We start from the raw sequence: 15,210 nt of genomic DNA, 5'->3' as shown, positions 1-15,210 counted from the left end.
GGAGGGAAATGAAGGAAGGAAAAAAAATGGAGAGAGAAAGTAGGCAAGCAGAAGAAGAGCGGGAGTGAAGGGAAGACAGTGGCTTACGCCACAAACGAAACTAAACTCTGGTTAAGACCGTCTGTGAAACAGCGCCAAAAACTTGTTCGAGGTCCTTACCTGTGTACCAGGATTGGAGTACTCGCCATAATTGGCCTGTTAAAAAAAGCCATTGTCGATTTGCCAATCAGGTTGAAGGGAAATTTGAAACGCATTTCCGGAAATTTGTTGAGTTCGTTGGGGGCCCAAACCAAGGATCTCAGCACTGCTTCGCAGACGTTACTTACCGGGGTTAAATTACCTCTGCAACGCAGTCTAAGAGGAGAGAGGATATAGAACAGTAGAATGAAAGACAGAAGAAACAAAGAGTAAGGTAGAGAAATGAGGAGGGATGAGAGATAACGAACAGTGGAATGAAACACAAAAGAAAAAAAGAAAAAAGAGTAAGGCAGCAAACTGAGGAGAGATGAGAGATGTACTCTAGCAGAGCCCGGTGGCCTTTGGCGCCTAACTTTTGCTCTTGGGCGACTAGAAAATCTAGGTTTTTTTCATACAGATCATATACTGGGCGCCCTGGATTTCACAAGTTCAAAGCATTGGGCGCCCTTCAATTTTTCTTAGAGTACAACCTTGGGTGAGAGATAAAGAACAGTGGAATGAAACACAGAAGGAAAGAAGAGAAAGGCAGAGACAAATAAAACAATTTCAGAGGAGGAGGATGCAGGGGAAGCAAGAATTAATGATCTACTTTATTCCTAATAGTTTACTATAACTCACCATTGCAAGTATTGCTGATGTTTCTGTATCCTGGATCACATACACATGAGTCTGTGTTATTGATCTTGAAGCAACCTGAATTCACTGGACATGGCAGTGGATTGGTACAGTTTGGCAGGGCTGGAAAGCAAATTGTTACTCATTACGTTTTTTAGTTGATAATGACCACTTTGTTTTTCTTTATCCCCCTTTAGATAATCTATATTCTCATAGAACACACTTCTCTTGACTACAAGACGCAAAGCGCGGGCGTCATATTTTCACGCAAAGCGCATGGGCTTCACACGCCCGTAGTGGTGAGAGTATTTTTCGTGTCTGTCCTTAGTATCACTCTCCGTTTTCACCCTCTCTCCGGACCTTTCCTTAGACTGCCCAAGTGCGCGTTCTTAACCTAGACCAAAATACGGGCTGTATTGCAGTCTAACGCTTCTCATCCTACATCAAGTCAGAATGTAACAATGAAGTGTATTCCCTTTGGCACTGATACTTCTCATACAGTCCTTTGGACTGTCATAATGCAATGTTCTTTTATAACTAATGAACCTTTGGGAATCAACATAGATAAAACTCATCATCTGCTACTTGGATCGTCTCTTCACCATAATAAACTTGACCAATCGTTTCCTTGAGAACCTCAAGCAAAGTATTAATTTTAGATAATACAGGTCTCTTGTGCACTGCCAAATGTCACAGGTATCCCAGCTTTTACACTTACCTATGTTACAGTCCTGTCCTTGATGTCCCAGGTGACAGCTGTCTGCTCTGCAGTGTCCTGTGCCAAGTAACCCACTGTCACACTGTCCATGAACACAGTAACAAGCTGCCAAGGAGAAAGGAGGACATGATTTAGATATCATAATTACTCACTCATGTAAATAACAAAGATAATGTAATGTTGTATCTCAGATAACCTAATAAAAGAACTCATGCCAAAAGAAAAATGTATTGGTAGATAAAGGGGGGCCAAGGAAGACACCCTTACCCGCCCTGCATCCCCCCTCCCCACATTTCATCTACAGCTGTCTGTTTCCTCTTGGACACAGACCGTGCTCTCAGAGTTCTTTCACCAATAAAAGATTATTAAGACCTATTAACAGATAAAAGTATGATATTATAGCTGGCAAGTCTCCCGATGCCCCACCCTCTCTTGGTATTTTCTGGATCCACCCCTGACAAGGCTGTTCACCATTTTCACATAGACCATTATAATGCACCTTGTTTACCCACCCCCACCCCCCAAAAAATTTTGCATAACCATTGTCTTGGATTTCTCTTGGGACCACTGTTATACCCAGGAGAAATGGGAAACAATGGTTATGCAAAATTTGGGGGGCAGGTGGGGTGGAGGGGGTAAACAAGAAGCATTATGGTCTATGCAAAAGTAGTGAATTGAAAAGAGGACAAGAGGTTCAGTGTACAAGCTTGAACCACCTCCAAGTAGTAAATAGGTTATCTTTAATGGACAAATAATTATCAAAACATCCTGAGTCACTGACTCATGGTTATTGGGCAGTCATCATTTACCACTTAAAATTAGATAATATAAAACACTTTTGGGGGTTAAAAGGCATGAAAGATCTAGATTTATATATAACATTTAAATGCCATGGTATAACAAAATGATGTGCTTTGCCCCAGTTTTAATACAGTGTATAGGTTAAAACCCTGATAAAAGGCCCCCGCCCTCCTTCCAATTAAAATGAATGTAATTTCAATCAGGTGGCACATTTTTATATTGGGATTCCACAGCAAATCATATCAAAATGAAATTTCTTTGGCACAGTGTTGCACTAATATTATAAAATTAAAATTGAGTTAGTATAGGTAATAGCATGATTAGTAGTGATATTTGGCATAAATACCACGAGTGATATTTCAAAATTGTTATACGTAATTTCAAGAGCCGTTAGACGTGTGAAATTTGAGATAATTTTCAAATCTCACGAGTGGTATTTATGCCAAATATCATGCACAAATCGTGCTATTATTTGTTTATACTTTACCCACAAAAGGTTTGTAATTTTCACATGTAGGTATTTCAAATTAAGCTGAAATACCACTGCTCTAAGCCAATCAAATTGCAGAAATTTCTCATGTAGTAGTATAATTCAGTTAATTCTAATATGAATTACTAATTATAAAAAGATAAGAAAGAGATCATTTAACAAAAGACATGTATAATCAAGACATTAATAAGTTTGTAATAATATGACAATATAGCAATATTAAAGTCAGTAGTTTTAAAATTTTTGTTTGATATCAGTCCTTATGTTAGTGGGAAAATTACTGGAATGCTTTGTCATGATTAATTAGCTGAGTCACAAAAGCCAAGGAGGAAAAGACAGCACTCAATTCTGTTGATTAATTTGCACATGGAGAAGGTGAATTTATTTTTATCATTAAGAGCTTACGGGTAATTAAAGTCTTAATATAGTTAATGACACTTAAAATGTTTCAAGTAAAAAAACATCTTCAGTTTAAAAACATTTTATAAAAATCCTTGATTCTTTGAACCAAGTTAATTAACTTGGTTTCTATTTTTTGTTGTTGCTTGTTTAGGAAATTTTTAAATGGGTAACTTACAAAAAACCTGGCTAATTTGCCAAATACACAGCGAGTCAGGCACTGAGAATTTTATCATGTACTTCTTTCATGAATTAACACTCACTTTCATTGCAGTAGCTGCCAAATTTGTTTGCGTCTTTACACAGCTCACAGGCAAATCCTTTGAAACCATCCTGATGAGTCAAGGTACAAAGTAAAGAATCATTGCTAACTAAGTGAGTGAATAATGGTGACCTGTACTATGAAGGAAGGATATGGCACACAAAAGGAACTTAAATCAACATCCATAACTAGACAACCGCTTCAGCTGCCTCTAGACTACAATGGGGAACAAAAGTGTTGACACACTTCCGTAAAATGGCCCCTTTTTGCATAGTGGATATACTTATCCCCTTCCCTTACTACCCCAACCCCTTCCCCCCCAAAATCAATGTTGAATTTTGGACCCTCAAGTCTTTTTTTACTTCAGACAACATTGATTCGGGGGATGAGGGGATTCACGGCTTTTAAAAAGAATGAAATAATAGATGAATTAAATGTTTGCTAAAAGCACTCGTTTTAAACAAGTGTGTCAACTACTTTTGTCCCTGATTGTCTGAAATATGTATCTGTGTTTTCCGGCTAGATTTTTGACGCTGCTGAATTTTTGTGCGATGACGTTACTCTATGGGCCAAATTGTTTTTTTTAGAAACAACAATTTGTAAAGTTTCCTCCTGATTTGTAGTATACGTAGAGTAAAATGTACGAAGCGTATGTCATCACTTAATCTTGTACTTCCGCGCACGTTCCTGATACCCTGTGGGGTCGAGAGGAAATCATTTGTGTTGTGATCAATGCCGTTGCAGCGGATGTAATGTTTTCACAAGTATTATCAATAGTGGAAAAAGGATGGAAACACTAAGGTGCAATGAAAATTGTTCTTGTAAATGGTTAACTTAAGCGAATGAAGTACTGCAGAGTAACTGAGGGGACATGCATTATTTTTGACATTGACTTGTGCCATTAGTGAAAGGACGTGAACAATATACAGGTTACGAACCTCACAAATGATGGGCCAGCCGTTTGTGCTATGCCCTATATATAGATGTGTGTTTTGTTTGGAGACCTTTTCAAACCTAAGTGATCCAAACCTTTAGCGAAGGTAGGCGTCGAACAGGTTAGACCAGGTTTTGGAATGTACTTTTGTAATGATTTTAGATGACCGCCTGCCATTTATTCAGTGGCATAATTTTTTTATTGATGTTGGATGGACAACTATTTCATTTCCCAGTTCGTAAATCACAGAATACCAAAGAAATTGTTTTCAAGTAGACACACCAGTTTGCATCATCGCTAAAACAGCAATTACTTTTGCTCAGAAGTTCACTTGATGACAAGGAAAGCGGGATAACATGTGATCAATGACGGCCGTGCGCTGGAAAATTTTCCTTTTTTATGCGCTAATTCCTCACGAAAGGCAAAAGAAGATTCCGCTATGTAGAAAGTACTTCGCAATACGTATTCTTGGCGAGAAAAATTCCAGCGATGTGGTGCAAATAAGGAGTTTCAACGGTTAACCACGAGAATACAATTAAGGACATTAAGACATAACAGACTAATGTTACTTTTCGTTTGCCGAAACGTGGTTAACCGTTGTAACACGAAGGAAGCAGTGTTTTCCTCAGTTTGAGCTGTCGTTTTCTTTGAGAGTCAAATACCAGTTCACGTTTCAAAGTTCTCTTTTCATTTTCTCTGCCGACAATAGACAAAAACACAGGGTTTCGCTTGAGAAATACAGTCCAAATACACAGACATATGCGCTCATGTCACGCTATTTGCGTTGCGTTATCATGTCACTCATGGTGTCACGAGGTGGGATTGAAAGTAATTGTTTTCGTGGACGCTTGCAATGTTTGCTACGCTGTCCTTAGTTTTTTATTGAATTGGCCATGAATTTACCTTCACTTTTCCGTAGTTTCGGTATTGAACGCAGTGACGGCCGCTCCGCACTAACGCTCCATATTTCCGTGGCCGGCCAGTGACTATCCCCACTACGTGTCAATCCTTACCCTACCCGTGATTGTTTGCGCCTTAACCATCAGATAAAGTGAAGAACGAGAAATATTCACTTTATTAAAACATTTTCAGTACGCATACCCTTGAAATTCATCAAATCTTGTACATGTGCGCGAGTTTCAGCGTCAGTTTTTAGCTTGTAAACCATATCGACGTTAATTCTGGATATCGCAGCCCTTTTATTACGTCATCACGTAATTCCAATTGGCCCTATAATTCGGTCGTGAATAAGTCAATGTCATCCCCACCACCAATAACATAATTATGTCTTTGATTTCTTTAATTTCAGTTAAAATCAGTGTCATGCACGGCTCAACTTGTGTGCAGTAGCACAATTTTGCATTCAGACAATGAGGGACAAAAGTGTTGACACACTTCCGTAAAATGGCCCCTTTTTGCATAGTGGATATACTTATCCCCTTCCCTTACTACCCCAACCCCTTCCCCCCCAAAATCAATGTTGAATTTTGGACCCTCAAGTCTTTTTTTTACTTCAGACAACATTGATTCGGGGGATGAGGGGATTCACGGCTTTTAAAAAGAATGAAATAATAGATGAATTAAATGTTTGCTAAAAGCACTCGTTTTAAACAAGTGTGTCAACTACTTTTGTCCCTGATTGTAGCTATAGGCCTGTGTACACTACTGTAAGAACTTGGGTGAACTGCGACTCTTACCTGGCAAGTGCAGGTTCCATTACCAGTCACCTTGTCACTGCAGGAGCCACGCCCACTGCATGAGGGACTACCAGGACATGCTATGATTCACAGACAAAACAATGTTAACTCTTCAAGCCCCAAAATCCACATACAAATTCTCCAGTTACACACATTGCCTCATGAGATACTTAGTTGAGAGAATTTGATAAAAGATTAGTAGCATTTCCCTAGCCTCCCAGATCATGTCAGAAATCTAATAACCTTTCCTCTTAATAGTCTATTGAAATCAGGAGAAAATTGATGTTAATCACTACTTAAAGGTTTTTAAGTTTAAAGAATCATTTTGAGGATTCCCTGGTAACAACAGGCAAAAAACAGTCAAATCATTCCCTCTCCCCTCCCCTGTCTCGCCCCTCTCCACTCTCCCTTGCTTTTATTTGCCCATTTCCTAAATCCACTAAATTTTAAAAATCAGTACCTTTTTCTCTGGAATAAATTAATTGTTCAATAATTTGCAAATTAGTACAACATACTTTAATCAGTTGTGATCAAACAGTCATAGCCAGATATTACCCGGCTACATTAATTTGTGTTCTTTGTATTGAGTATTAAAACTCAGTATTTTTTCTCTTCCAGCAATTAATTCTTCAAGTTCGTATGACATATTTAACAGTCATAATCAGATATTGTCCTGCTCATTATACCAGCAAATGAGATGATTAATTGGTTTTATTCTTTGCTTTAATACAACTTGAGGGTACATGACTATGAGTCAATTTTTAGTTTCTTTCGAATTTTGAAGTCATTTTTTTTCCAAGTGTTTTTCTTTTAAAAATAGCCTTAACAAGATTATGGTTTCTTTTCCTCTTATATTGTTCACATTCTTCGTTAAACCACAGCATCATTAAAGCCTCAACACAATATATCTGCTGTACGAAATTAAAGGTTTTGCTTCTAAAATTATCCGCCTTTACGTAATGTGTATTGTCATCTAAATTTCGGGCTAAAAAGTTAATTTTCATATGACCACCGGATATTATTTTTCCATGATTGACTGATACTTATCTTGCTAAAAAATTATTTTAGGTTTCTATGGACTGTTTGTGATGCAAAACTGTAACAGCCTCCTTGTAATTGAAAAACGATGAAAACATAAACAAACCAGATTAATTCACACAGTTACTTCCAGTTGAACCCATTATAAACGTCTACAACAAACTAAAAGTTGTCGTCTATAAATTTCATGGTGCACGATGGCGTACATTTGTTATTTTTAATAACTAGCTCTTAATGTGTTCAGTTTAGTTCTGCGGATTCCGAAGTCAAATTATAAGCGCGAACTACGTAATGAGAAAAGGCGACTTTGAAGAGGAAGTCTAAAAAAGCTTTGAATTCTCCGTACGCTTGGAATTTTTAAACATGCTTGGAGAAAATTACCTGAACTTTTTTTCTCTTATGAGATTGTCTTATTCCAGGACAATATAACATCAAAAATAAGTGACTGCTGTGTTTAATCTTGCCAAGACAAAATTGCTAAATATTAAAAGCAGAACATGCGAAATGATGCGTGTTAATTTTTTAAAAGCACGAAAATATATCGTGTGAAAAAGATACGGCGCATATAAGTATGAGAAGAGTGTTCATGACAAAGTTCCCATGCTACTGTATTGATATTGTCTAGATTTTGCAGAGATTTTTCTTTCCTATTCATGTTCACTGTAGCTGCCATAAAATGTATTTAAAAATTAAAAAATTAAACTGCTTAGTGCGAGAATTTCACAGCGGAGAGTCGAAAACACAGCCGTTTCAAAGACAGAAAATTTTGACTTCACGCTTGTCCATACACACTCGTTAAATATATTCTATCTTCTTCACTGAAAATATAGGCTTTGTCGCTGTTTGAAACATTAGATTGACCTTTCCAGTGAGAGAGAACGTGCACAACTTTAATGGCATAAAATATAACATAATAGAAAATTCAAATATCTCGATTGTAACAAATTTCCCGGAAGATTCATGTCATGTGATCCCTTGGCGCCAAAATTTCCCGAAAAATTCCCGTCTTTGTGAAATATCTCAGCTTTATTATAAACACTTAAGATGAAATTTCGTAGCCAATATATACACTTCGCTTGGGTTTGGAAATAAAAATGCAGGCTGAATGAAATTTAAATTCAAGAAAACTGTCTGTGTTTACATAATCTATAACAGCGCAACAATGAAGACATTGAACAACCAGAGTGATTTGTGTATTCGAGTTATAAGATTTAACTGATAAATTTCATTGCAAAATACCTTGACAGTCTTGTCCCCAAAACCCACTGCAGCATTCTTTTAGTATAAGAGTTCGCCTGCACAAATGTTGACAGCCAGGGACAGAAATTCTGCCCAAGTTCGGTCCAAAATTTAAGAAAATTGTACAGCGTTGAACTCCTTCGCCGCTCGTAACTTGTTGATAACCTATCGGGCAACCTTGGAGAACATTTATGTTACATTCTGTGCAACGATGCCATATGTTGCTGTAAACTTGCCGATCGCATCTCTGAGCTATTAAAATAGATGGCAACATAAACACGATCACGTTCAACAGAAAGAATACGGAGATCGTTGATCGCTTCGCCATGCCTGGAAATGCCCTACTGCAACTAAGCTGTAAGAGTTTTCGAAGCTCGAGTCTTGACCGCAAATTTACAACTTCCTTCAAGATTATCTGCACTGCAAGCTTGCTTCAAGTGGGTGTTCTAGTTTTTCGAGAGGAAACCATATTTCACACAGTAATTTGCATATCGGGATCTGTTGACTTAAAAGAGCCAATGAATGAGAACAAACTCTTCGCGTGTCTTTTTGAAACCACATGCACGCTATATCAGGGTGAAAAGGGAATGACGGCGCAAGGAAAATAAATTTGGAATAAAACTCCTGACAGACATTTCTTTCCTCTTTCAGTTTCTATACAGTATAAATTTATCGGCAAAACGTCAAACGGGCTTGGCTTAACTTTTCACGCACTTCCGTTTTTTTTGTGCAGCTGAGTTTCGACTCTTTTTATAAACTGTCTATCTAACTGCGTTATGTTTGGAGATCTATCTGTTTTACATTATCAACGCTATAAATAGACAGCTCTTGTCCATTAAAATAATGAACCTACAAGGTTAATTTAAGAGAAGTAAAACTATCAAGAACTTCACTTAAAACTCAGAGATGTGTCACAGCAAAGTTTCGTTTTGTCTTCCACGCGGCCGCAAAATGTTTTTCTTAAAAAAGAAGATTAAAATTAAGAAGATAAGATGACAGTTAATTGATAACCTTTCTTTCTTTTTTCACCGGTTGAATTGTTCGGTTTTGTTTTGTCTACCGAATTATGTACATTATCTTTTTTTAAAGTACAGCTGGATAAAAGTTAACTGTAAACTTTACACGCCGCAACATTTGCATTCTAATTACAAATTTAGAGTAAATTGCAAATCTGAAGATGAATTCTATGGGTGAGATAAAAGTGGTAACAAAAGTTATATCTCCTTCATCATATAAGCGAATCATGCTACTTTTCTAAAAGAACAGTTTTTTTATTGATATAAAGATCCCTTAAACGATTTTTCATGGAAATTTTCTTCCTTTAGTAAGAGCAACCTGAGAAGCAATTTGTAACCCGACCGGACGCGAAAATGCATGGCCAAGATGTTTGCTAACTACTTCAAACACTCCTTCGTCAATTAGAATACCAAAGTTGCGACGGAAACTAGAAATGTGCTCGAGAAAAAATATCCGGTTCGTTGCCAAATGTTCCGGTCACAGGGACAAAAGTCCAGCGCGAATAGAACAAACGACCCCTCTCTGTAAAATATCTGTTGGAAGAAATGATTATCGCCTAGAAGTTTTCATAGCTGGAGGACGGATATAAATATGTAGATAACTATTCCATTCAGGCGCAAGTCAAGAACGGAATTCACATGAGCCGAACATAATTGATAATGAGCGAGATTTTTGGGAGTTATTCTGTTAACTTCCATACGATTTTCGGAAATTTGGATTTTTAATCCGTTCTAGCGACTATTATGCGTGAGAAGGGGCTACTTAATTTTCTTGTTTCGAAAAAAGTGAGGAAACTAAAAAGAGATTCTTGTTTTCGGCGTAAACGACGATAAGCCCTAATAGGAAGATTTAAAAGCTTCACGTATACGGCAAACGGCAAACGTCTGATTCAAGTTGACTATTTCGCAAAATAGAAAATGTGCAGATAAAAAAAGCTCAAAACAAATCTTATGGATAAAAAGTTGCGCTAAACTACTAATTTATGCGTAGAAATAATCAACAGTAAACCACACGTAAACGTGATGCTTAACCTCTCTAATGAGAGTCGCCCAAGGACCCCTCTCTTGTCAAGCTCGGACTTGACAAGAGATTTGCATGTGCGTCATTGACCAGGGGTGAGGTCAAATATGGCTGGATATTGACCTGGTTCATTTTTTTTTTTTTTCTGTTTTATGGAACGACAAGAAGACGAGTTCTTTAAAAACGTAAGAAACAACGAGGCAAATACCAAGCTCTCAGGACCGAACAGGCTTAGTCTCATCAGTCAATACAGGATTTATCACATAGCCAAAAAGAAAGTTTCTCCTGCGAAACCAACGCGGGAAACTCCGAGCGGCCACGATCGGCCCATCTTGCCGGCTCGGGTAGCCAATCAGATCACAGGATTCGCTTTATTATGCCCGCTCGCGGATTTCGCCATATAATAAAGAATTGTCTTGGTTAAGAAATGTTGATGACTTATTGGTCAATCAAACAGCTTCTGCTTTGACTTGCCGGATTATTAAATTTAGTTAAGTTTTAACGTACCACAAATTAGCCTGTGAGAGCATCCGGTTTTTTGGCTCTAGTTTCACCCACCGAGAAAAACTTTTCGGAGGGAGAGAAGTGACGACCGGAAATACGTCTGTGGTTCGTAGGCTAACTACAAATTGAGATGAATAACATATAACATCAGGCTAAACAATTCATAGTCCCTGATTTTTCCATGAGATCAACGAGATCGAAGGCTTTGCGTTACGGGCGGCCATCTTGGGTGACTATCAAATCTACTTAGGGGGTGGGGGACAGTTTGGGAGGAAGCGCCTCCCTCCCCCCACCGCTATAAAGTCCGAGGCCCACCCCCCGGAACATATGAAATTGAGGGTGCTCATCCCAAAGGAACACACCCTAACATGGCCGCCCATACCAGTTAGTGCTTGATCCTGATGATCTTACAAACAAATAGTGGACAGTGAACAATCTAAACAAATCAGTACATCTTACTTTTGCAAACAATCCGATTGGTCAGATTAGTTTACAGGGGTATTTGCATATACGTCGCTGAGTTTTAAGTGGTCTCTCAATAAACAAAAGTGCAAGATTTCCTTTTCAAACCGAGCGGGATAAAGATCAATGCTACAACTTCCGCAATGAACAAAAATAATAAAGAAAAGAAAATGCACGCGAAAATATAACAGCAAAATCACATTAAATTCTAAACAGGACCTAAACGTCTATTAGCGGCAAACTGGAGAATGCAAACTCCGTTTTAATTTCCTAAACGAACAAGAAATAAAAAAAAATCTTGACAAGTGTTTTCGTATCTTCTCAGATACTCATGAAATTTAAGTTTTCCCTTTTTGTTTGCACAGCTTCCCAATGATAATTTTTTCAGTCCCCTGATACAGCTGTTTTTCAAATAAACGCTTAAAAGTGAAAAATCGAAGGATTTGTAAAATGGATCAACATTTTAAAATACGAAAGTTGTGAAAGGTAAAAAATTACGACGGAGTAGGCATGATTAAAAATACAATACAAACAGTTCACCCTATGAGATAATTCAGATACTGGAATCCTGGAAATTTTTGCTTGTGGAATCCAGGGCTTTGGAATCCATCCCATGGAATCTGGAATCCCACGAACAATTTGAATCTGGACTCCAAAATCCACTGCCAAGAAATCCAGAATCCACAACGAGGAATCGAGAATTCAAGACTCTTAAATCACCCCACATGGGGCAAAACAGTAGCCTCCCACGCAGGTGTAGTTAGTGGAGCCCATATTTCATCATATTTTGTGGGAAGGGACTAAATACAAGTTTCCCTCAAACGACTGGGTGGGAGGCTAGCAAAACAGCAGCGAGTTAAAATAAAGATGATAAAATGACCGGTCAATTTAGCATTTCATATGCTACTACATATAGGTTTTCAAAAGTAGTAGTTATGAAACTGGGATATCAATGAGCCTTGAGTAAGTAAAGTCTGACAGTTGCGGATCCAGGGTAATGAGGACGGTGTGGGTCCAAGGCTGAAGAAAATGTGTTTAAAATGTTTTTTTTTCTCTCTCTCTCTGGCCCTAAGGAAGGCTAATTTTGTTAGCTGAAATATTGTTCTCAAATAAATCAGCCCTTTGCCATATTGCCAGCCTTGCATTCAGTTTTGTTTTGTTTTTTGTATATATTTTTTGTTACAAACATTTCCCTCCTTTGATAACGCAAGAAAGCAACTCTTAGAATTAAAAAGCACAAAGTAGAAGTATCAGAAGCGGAAAAAAACAGGAAGCGAGAGTTTAGTTTAACACTGATCATTTAAAAGAAATATTAAGCTTATAAAAGCAGAAGAAAAGCAGGCATCTCTAAAACTGAGCGCCCAAGTTATGCTCCTGTGCGCTAACTTATGACATTATTACATTATTGTATAATAACCATAAAAATCCCCACTCTAAAATTCGAGAGAAAATCTTACCCCTAACTCAATTACAATAGAAAGTACTAACCTTTGCAATTTGCTGTTTCTTTGCAATTTCGATTTCGGCGCCATGTTATTTCCAGAAAAAACTGGGGGCGACTGGGATCGAATAAACAGGCGCATGCTTTTCAATACAAAAAATACCTTCCGCTGACAAACTTTTCACATAATGATCGATTTTCTCACGGAATGGTTGTATTCAGTATTCTTGTTCACATTGTTGCATCAGCTCGTTAGATATCATTCCAGCCATCCTTCATGTTTGTACGCTGGTGTAGTCAAACTTCTTTTGACTGCAGGATTCAATATTCATGTTAATGCTGTCAACTACAAAGGAGATACTGCGCTTCACATAGCTGTCACTTTAAGACCATGGAATGGTGAACACATCCATCTTTTAACCGAAATGTTGGAGGTTTTGTTTGATGGAGGTGCTCATCATGATTTTGTAAACAATGATGGTAAAACAACCATGGACATGGCTCAAACTGATGAAGCTCGCGTGGTTTTGCTGCCATTTCATAAAATTTGGCTTCTTTTTTACTTTTTTTAGAGCTCTCTAGATTTATTTTCTGCTTTTAGATGCTATGACCCTGTCTGTGTAGTTATTAAGGTATCATTTATTAACTAAATATTAATTGCTTTTTGTGTTGAAAAGTTACAAGGGGTCGATTGAATCAATATATAGAGAATACTTTATGGAAAGTGCTGGCGTACAGTATTTACACACGAGTTGTTTTTTATCAGAAATCAAACGAGTGAACGCAGCGAACGAGTGAGATTTCTGATACAAAAACAACGAAAGGGTAAAATTAATACTGTACGAAGCACTTTACATGTGTTATTGTGTTTATTGTATACATACTGAGACATTCATCATTTTGGTGGCCTTTTTATTTTAAATCTTTCCAAAATGCTTAAATTTGCCACTACACTCCACGAAATAACAATGAAAACGAAGTATCAGCTTTTTAGTAGAAACATTTCTTAAAAACATAAATGACGGTAAGGATACGAGGTAATCCAAGAACTACAAGTAATCTTAACTGTTTGTTCTGAAATATGTACAATAATATTGAAAATGAGTGAATTTAAGTAAAATGGCCGGTTTCAATATAAGCTTAAGCTTATAAATGTAAGACAAAGTAGCTCCGACAAAAAGCACAACATAAGCTTACGTCTTGTTCTGTTTTTCCCCTTCCGCTGTTGTTTCGCCGGCTCTCCACAGTTTTCTTTATCGACAGTGAAACAAACGAAACTATTCCACTCCATTTCCGAAATGTTTTTCACTTTTTTAACGAGAAAAAACTCTTTGAGAAAAACTTTTCTCCTCGAATGTGTGCGAAGCGGCGCTCAGCAAGCTGCAAGAAAAGGTGGGAATTTTGGCACGAAGCTCACACACCTCTGTGGCTTCTGATTGGATGTATCATTTTTCTCACATGTGAAAAAACATCATTCGCGATTCTGATTGGACATATCCTTTTTTTCACGTGTGAAAACCATAGTTCACTTCTCTGATTGGCTGGAACTCGTTTGCATATCAAAATTTACAACACAACTTTTTGGTCAGTATTTTTCAGTATGTATATAATAAATGCTGGTATTTAGTTTATAACACAGTCAAACCTCCTGTAAGCAACCACTCGAAATGCAAAGATTTACTGGTTGCTTACAAGAGTTGGTCTGCAACAATTTTTATCCAAAGGGGTTGTCTTCTGAAAAGAGGTCCAGACATATCTAGTTGTCAGAAGATATTAAATATCTATTCAGTGTTAAAGTTTGTGTTGAGCTCTAATTGGATGTTTTAATTTAAAAGTTTCTGGTATAATCTGAGTTGGTTAGTACATACAACAAACATAGTTAACCGCCGCCTGGTTAGTTCAATGGGTTAGGTTCAAACCCCTACCAGACCAACACTCAGGGTCTTTAAATAACTGAGGAGAAAGTGGTGCCTTTGTAATAACATCTGCAAACGGTTAGACTTTCTAGTCTTCTCGGATGGGGACAATCCATAAGCCCTTGCCGACATGTGATAAATCTGTGGGACCTTGAAGAACCCAGACACTCTTCGTAAAGAGTAGGGCAGGTAATACCCGTTGCAGAGGTCTATTTCACTTTCACACTCATGTGTGGGGGCATCATTACTCATTCCTTCCTTACTTGTAAACTGCACCTTAAGCAGTCTGGCAAAGTCCCCCAACCAGTGTTGTAAATTATCCCTGAAAAGCCCTGAGGGGAGTGGATAATAAGATATTTACAATTTACAATGATTAAACCACTATATTGACCCTGTCCCTATGTAACCACTCCCTATGGGGATGGAGAGAACCCTGGGAATGAGGTTGACAAGGGTTTG

General features: G+C 37.8%; 1 protein-coding gene across 1 annotated transcript in view; it reads right to left on the bottom strand.

Annotated features, from left to right (window-relative positions):
* LOC140922612 (stabilin-2-like) overlaps nt 1–8,968 on the bottom strand; it is a 70,974-nt gene extending 62,006 nt beyond the window's left edge. The window contains exons 1-5 of the mRNA XM_073372595.1: nt 8,392–8,968; nt 6,115–6,194; nt 3,485–3,554; nt 1,532–1,636; nt 817–936 (exon numbers count right to left, since the gene is read on the bottom strand). Of these exons, the coding sequence (XP_073228696.1) occupies nt 817–936; nt 1,532–1,636; nt 3,485–3,554; nt 6,115–6,194; nt 8,392–8,719 (703 nt within the window). The 5' untranslated portion in view covers nt 8,720–8,968. The remainder of the gene's footprint in view (nt 1–816; nt 937–1,531; nt 1,637–3,484; nt 3,555–6,114; nt 6,195–8,391) is intronic.
* Between the last annotated feature and the right edge of the window lie 6,242 nt (nt 8,969–15,210).

Source organism: Porites lutea, chromosome 13 (assembly GCF_958299795.1).
Source record: "Porites lutea chromosome 13, jaPorLute2.1, whole genome shotgun sequence".
Taxonomy (NCBI): Eukaryota; Metazoa; Cnidaria; class Anthozoa; order Scleractinia; family Poritidae; genus Porites; species Porites lutea.
Note: the sequence above shows the minus strand (reverse complement) of the source record. Positions and strands in the feature narration are given on the sequence as shown.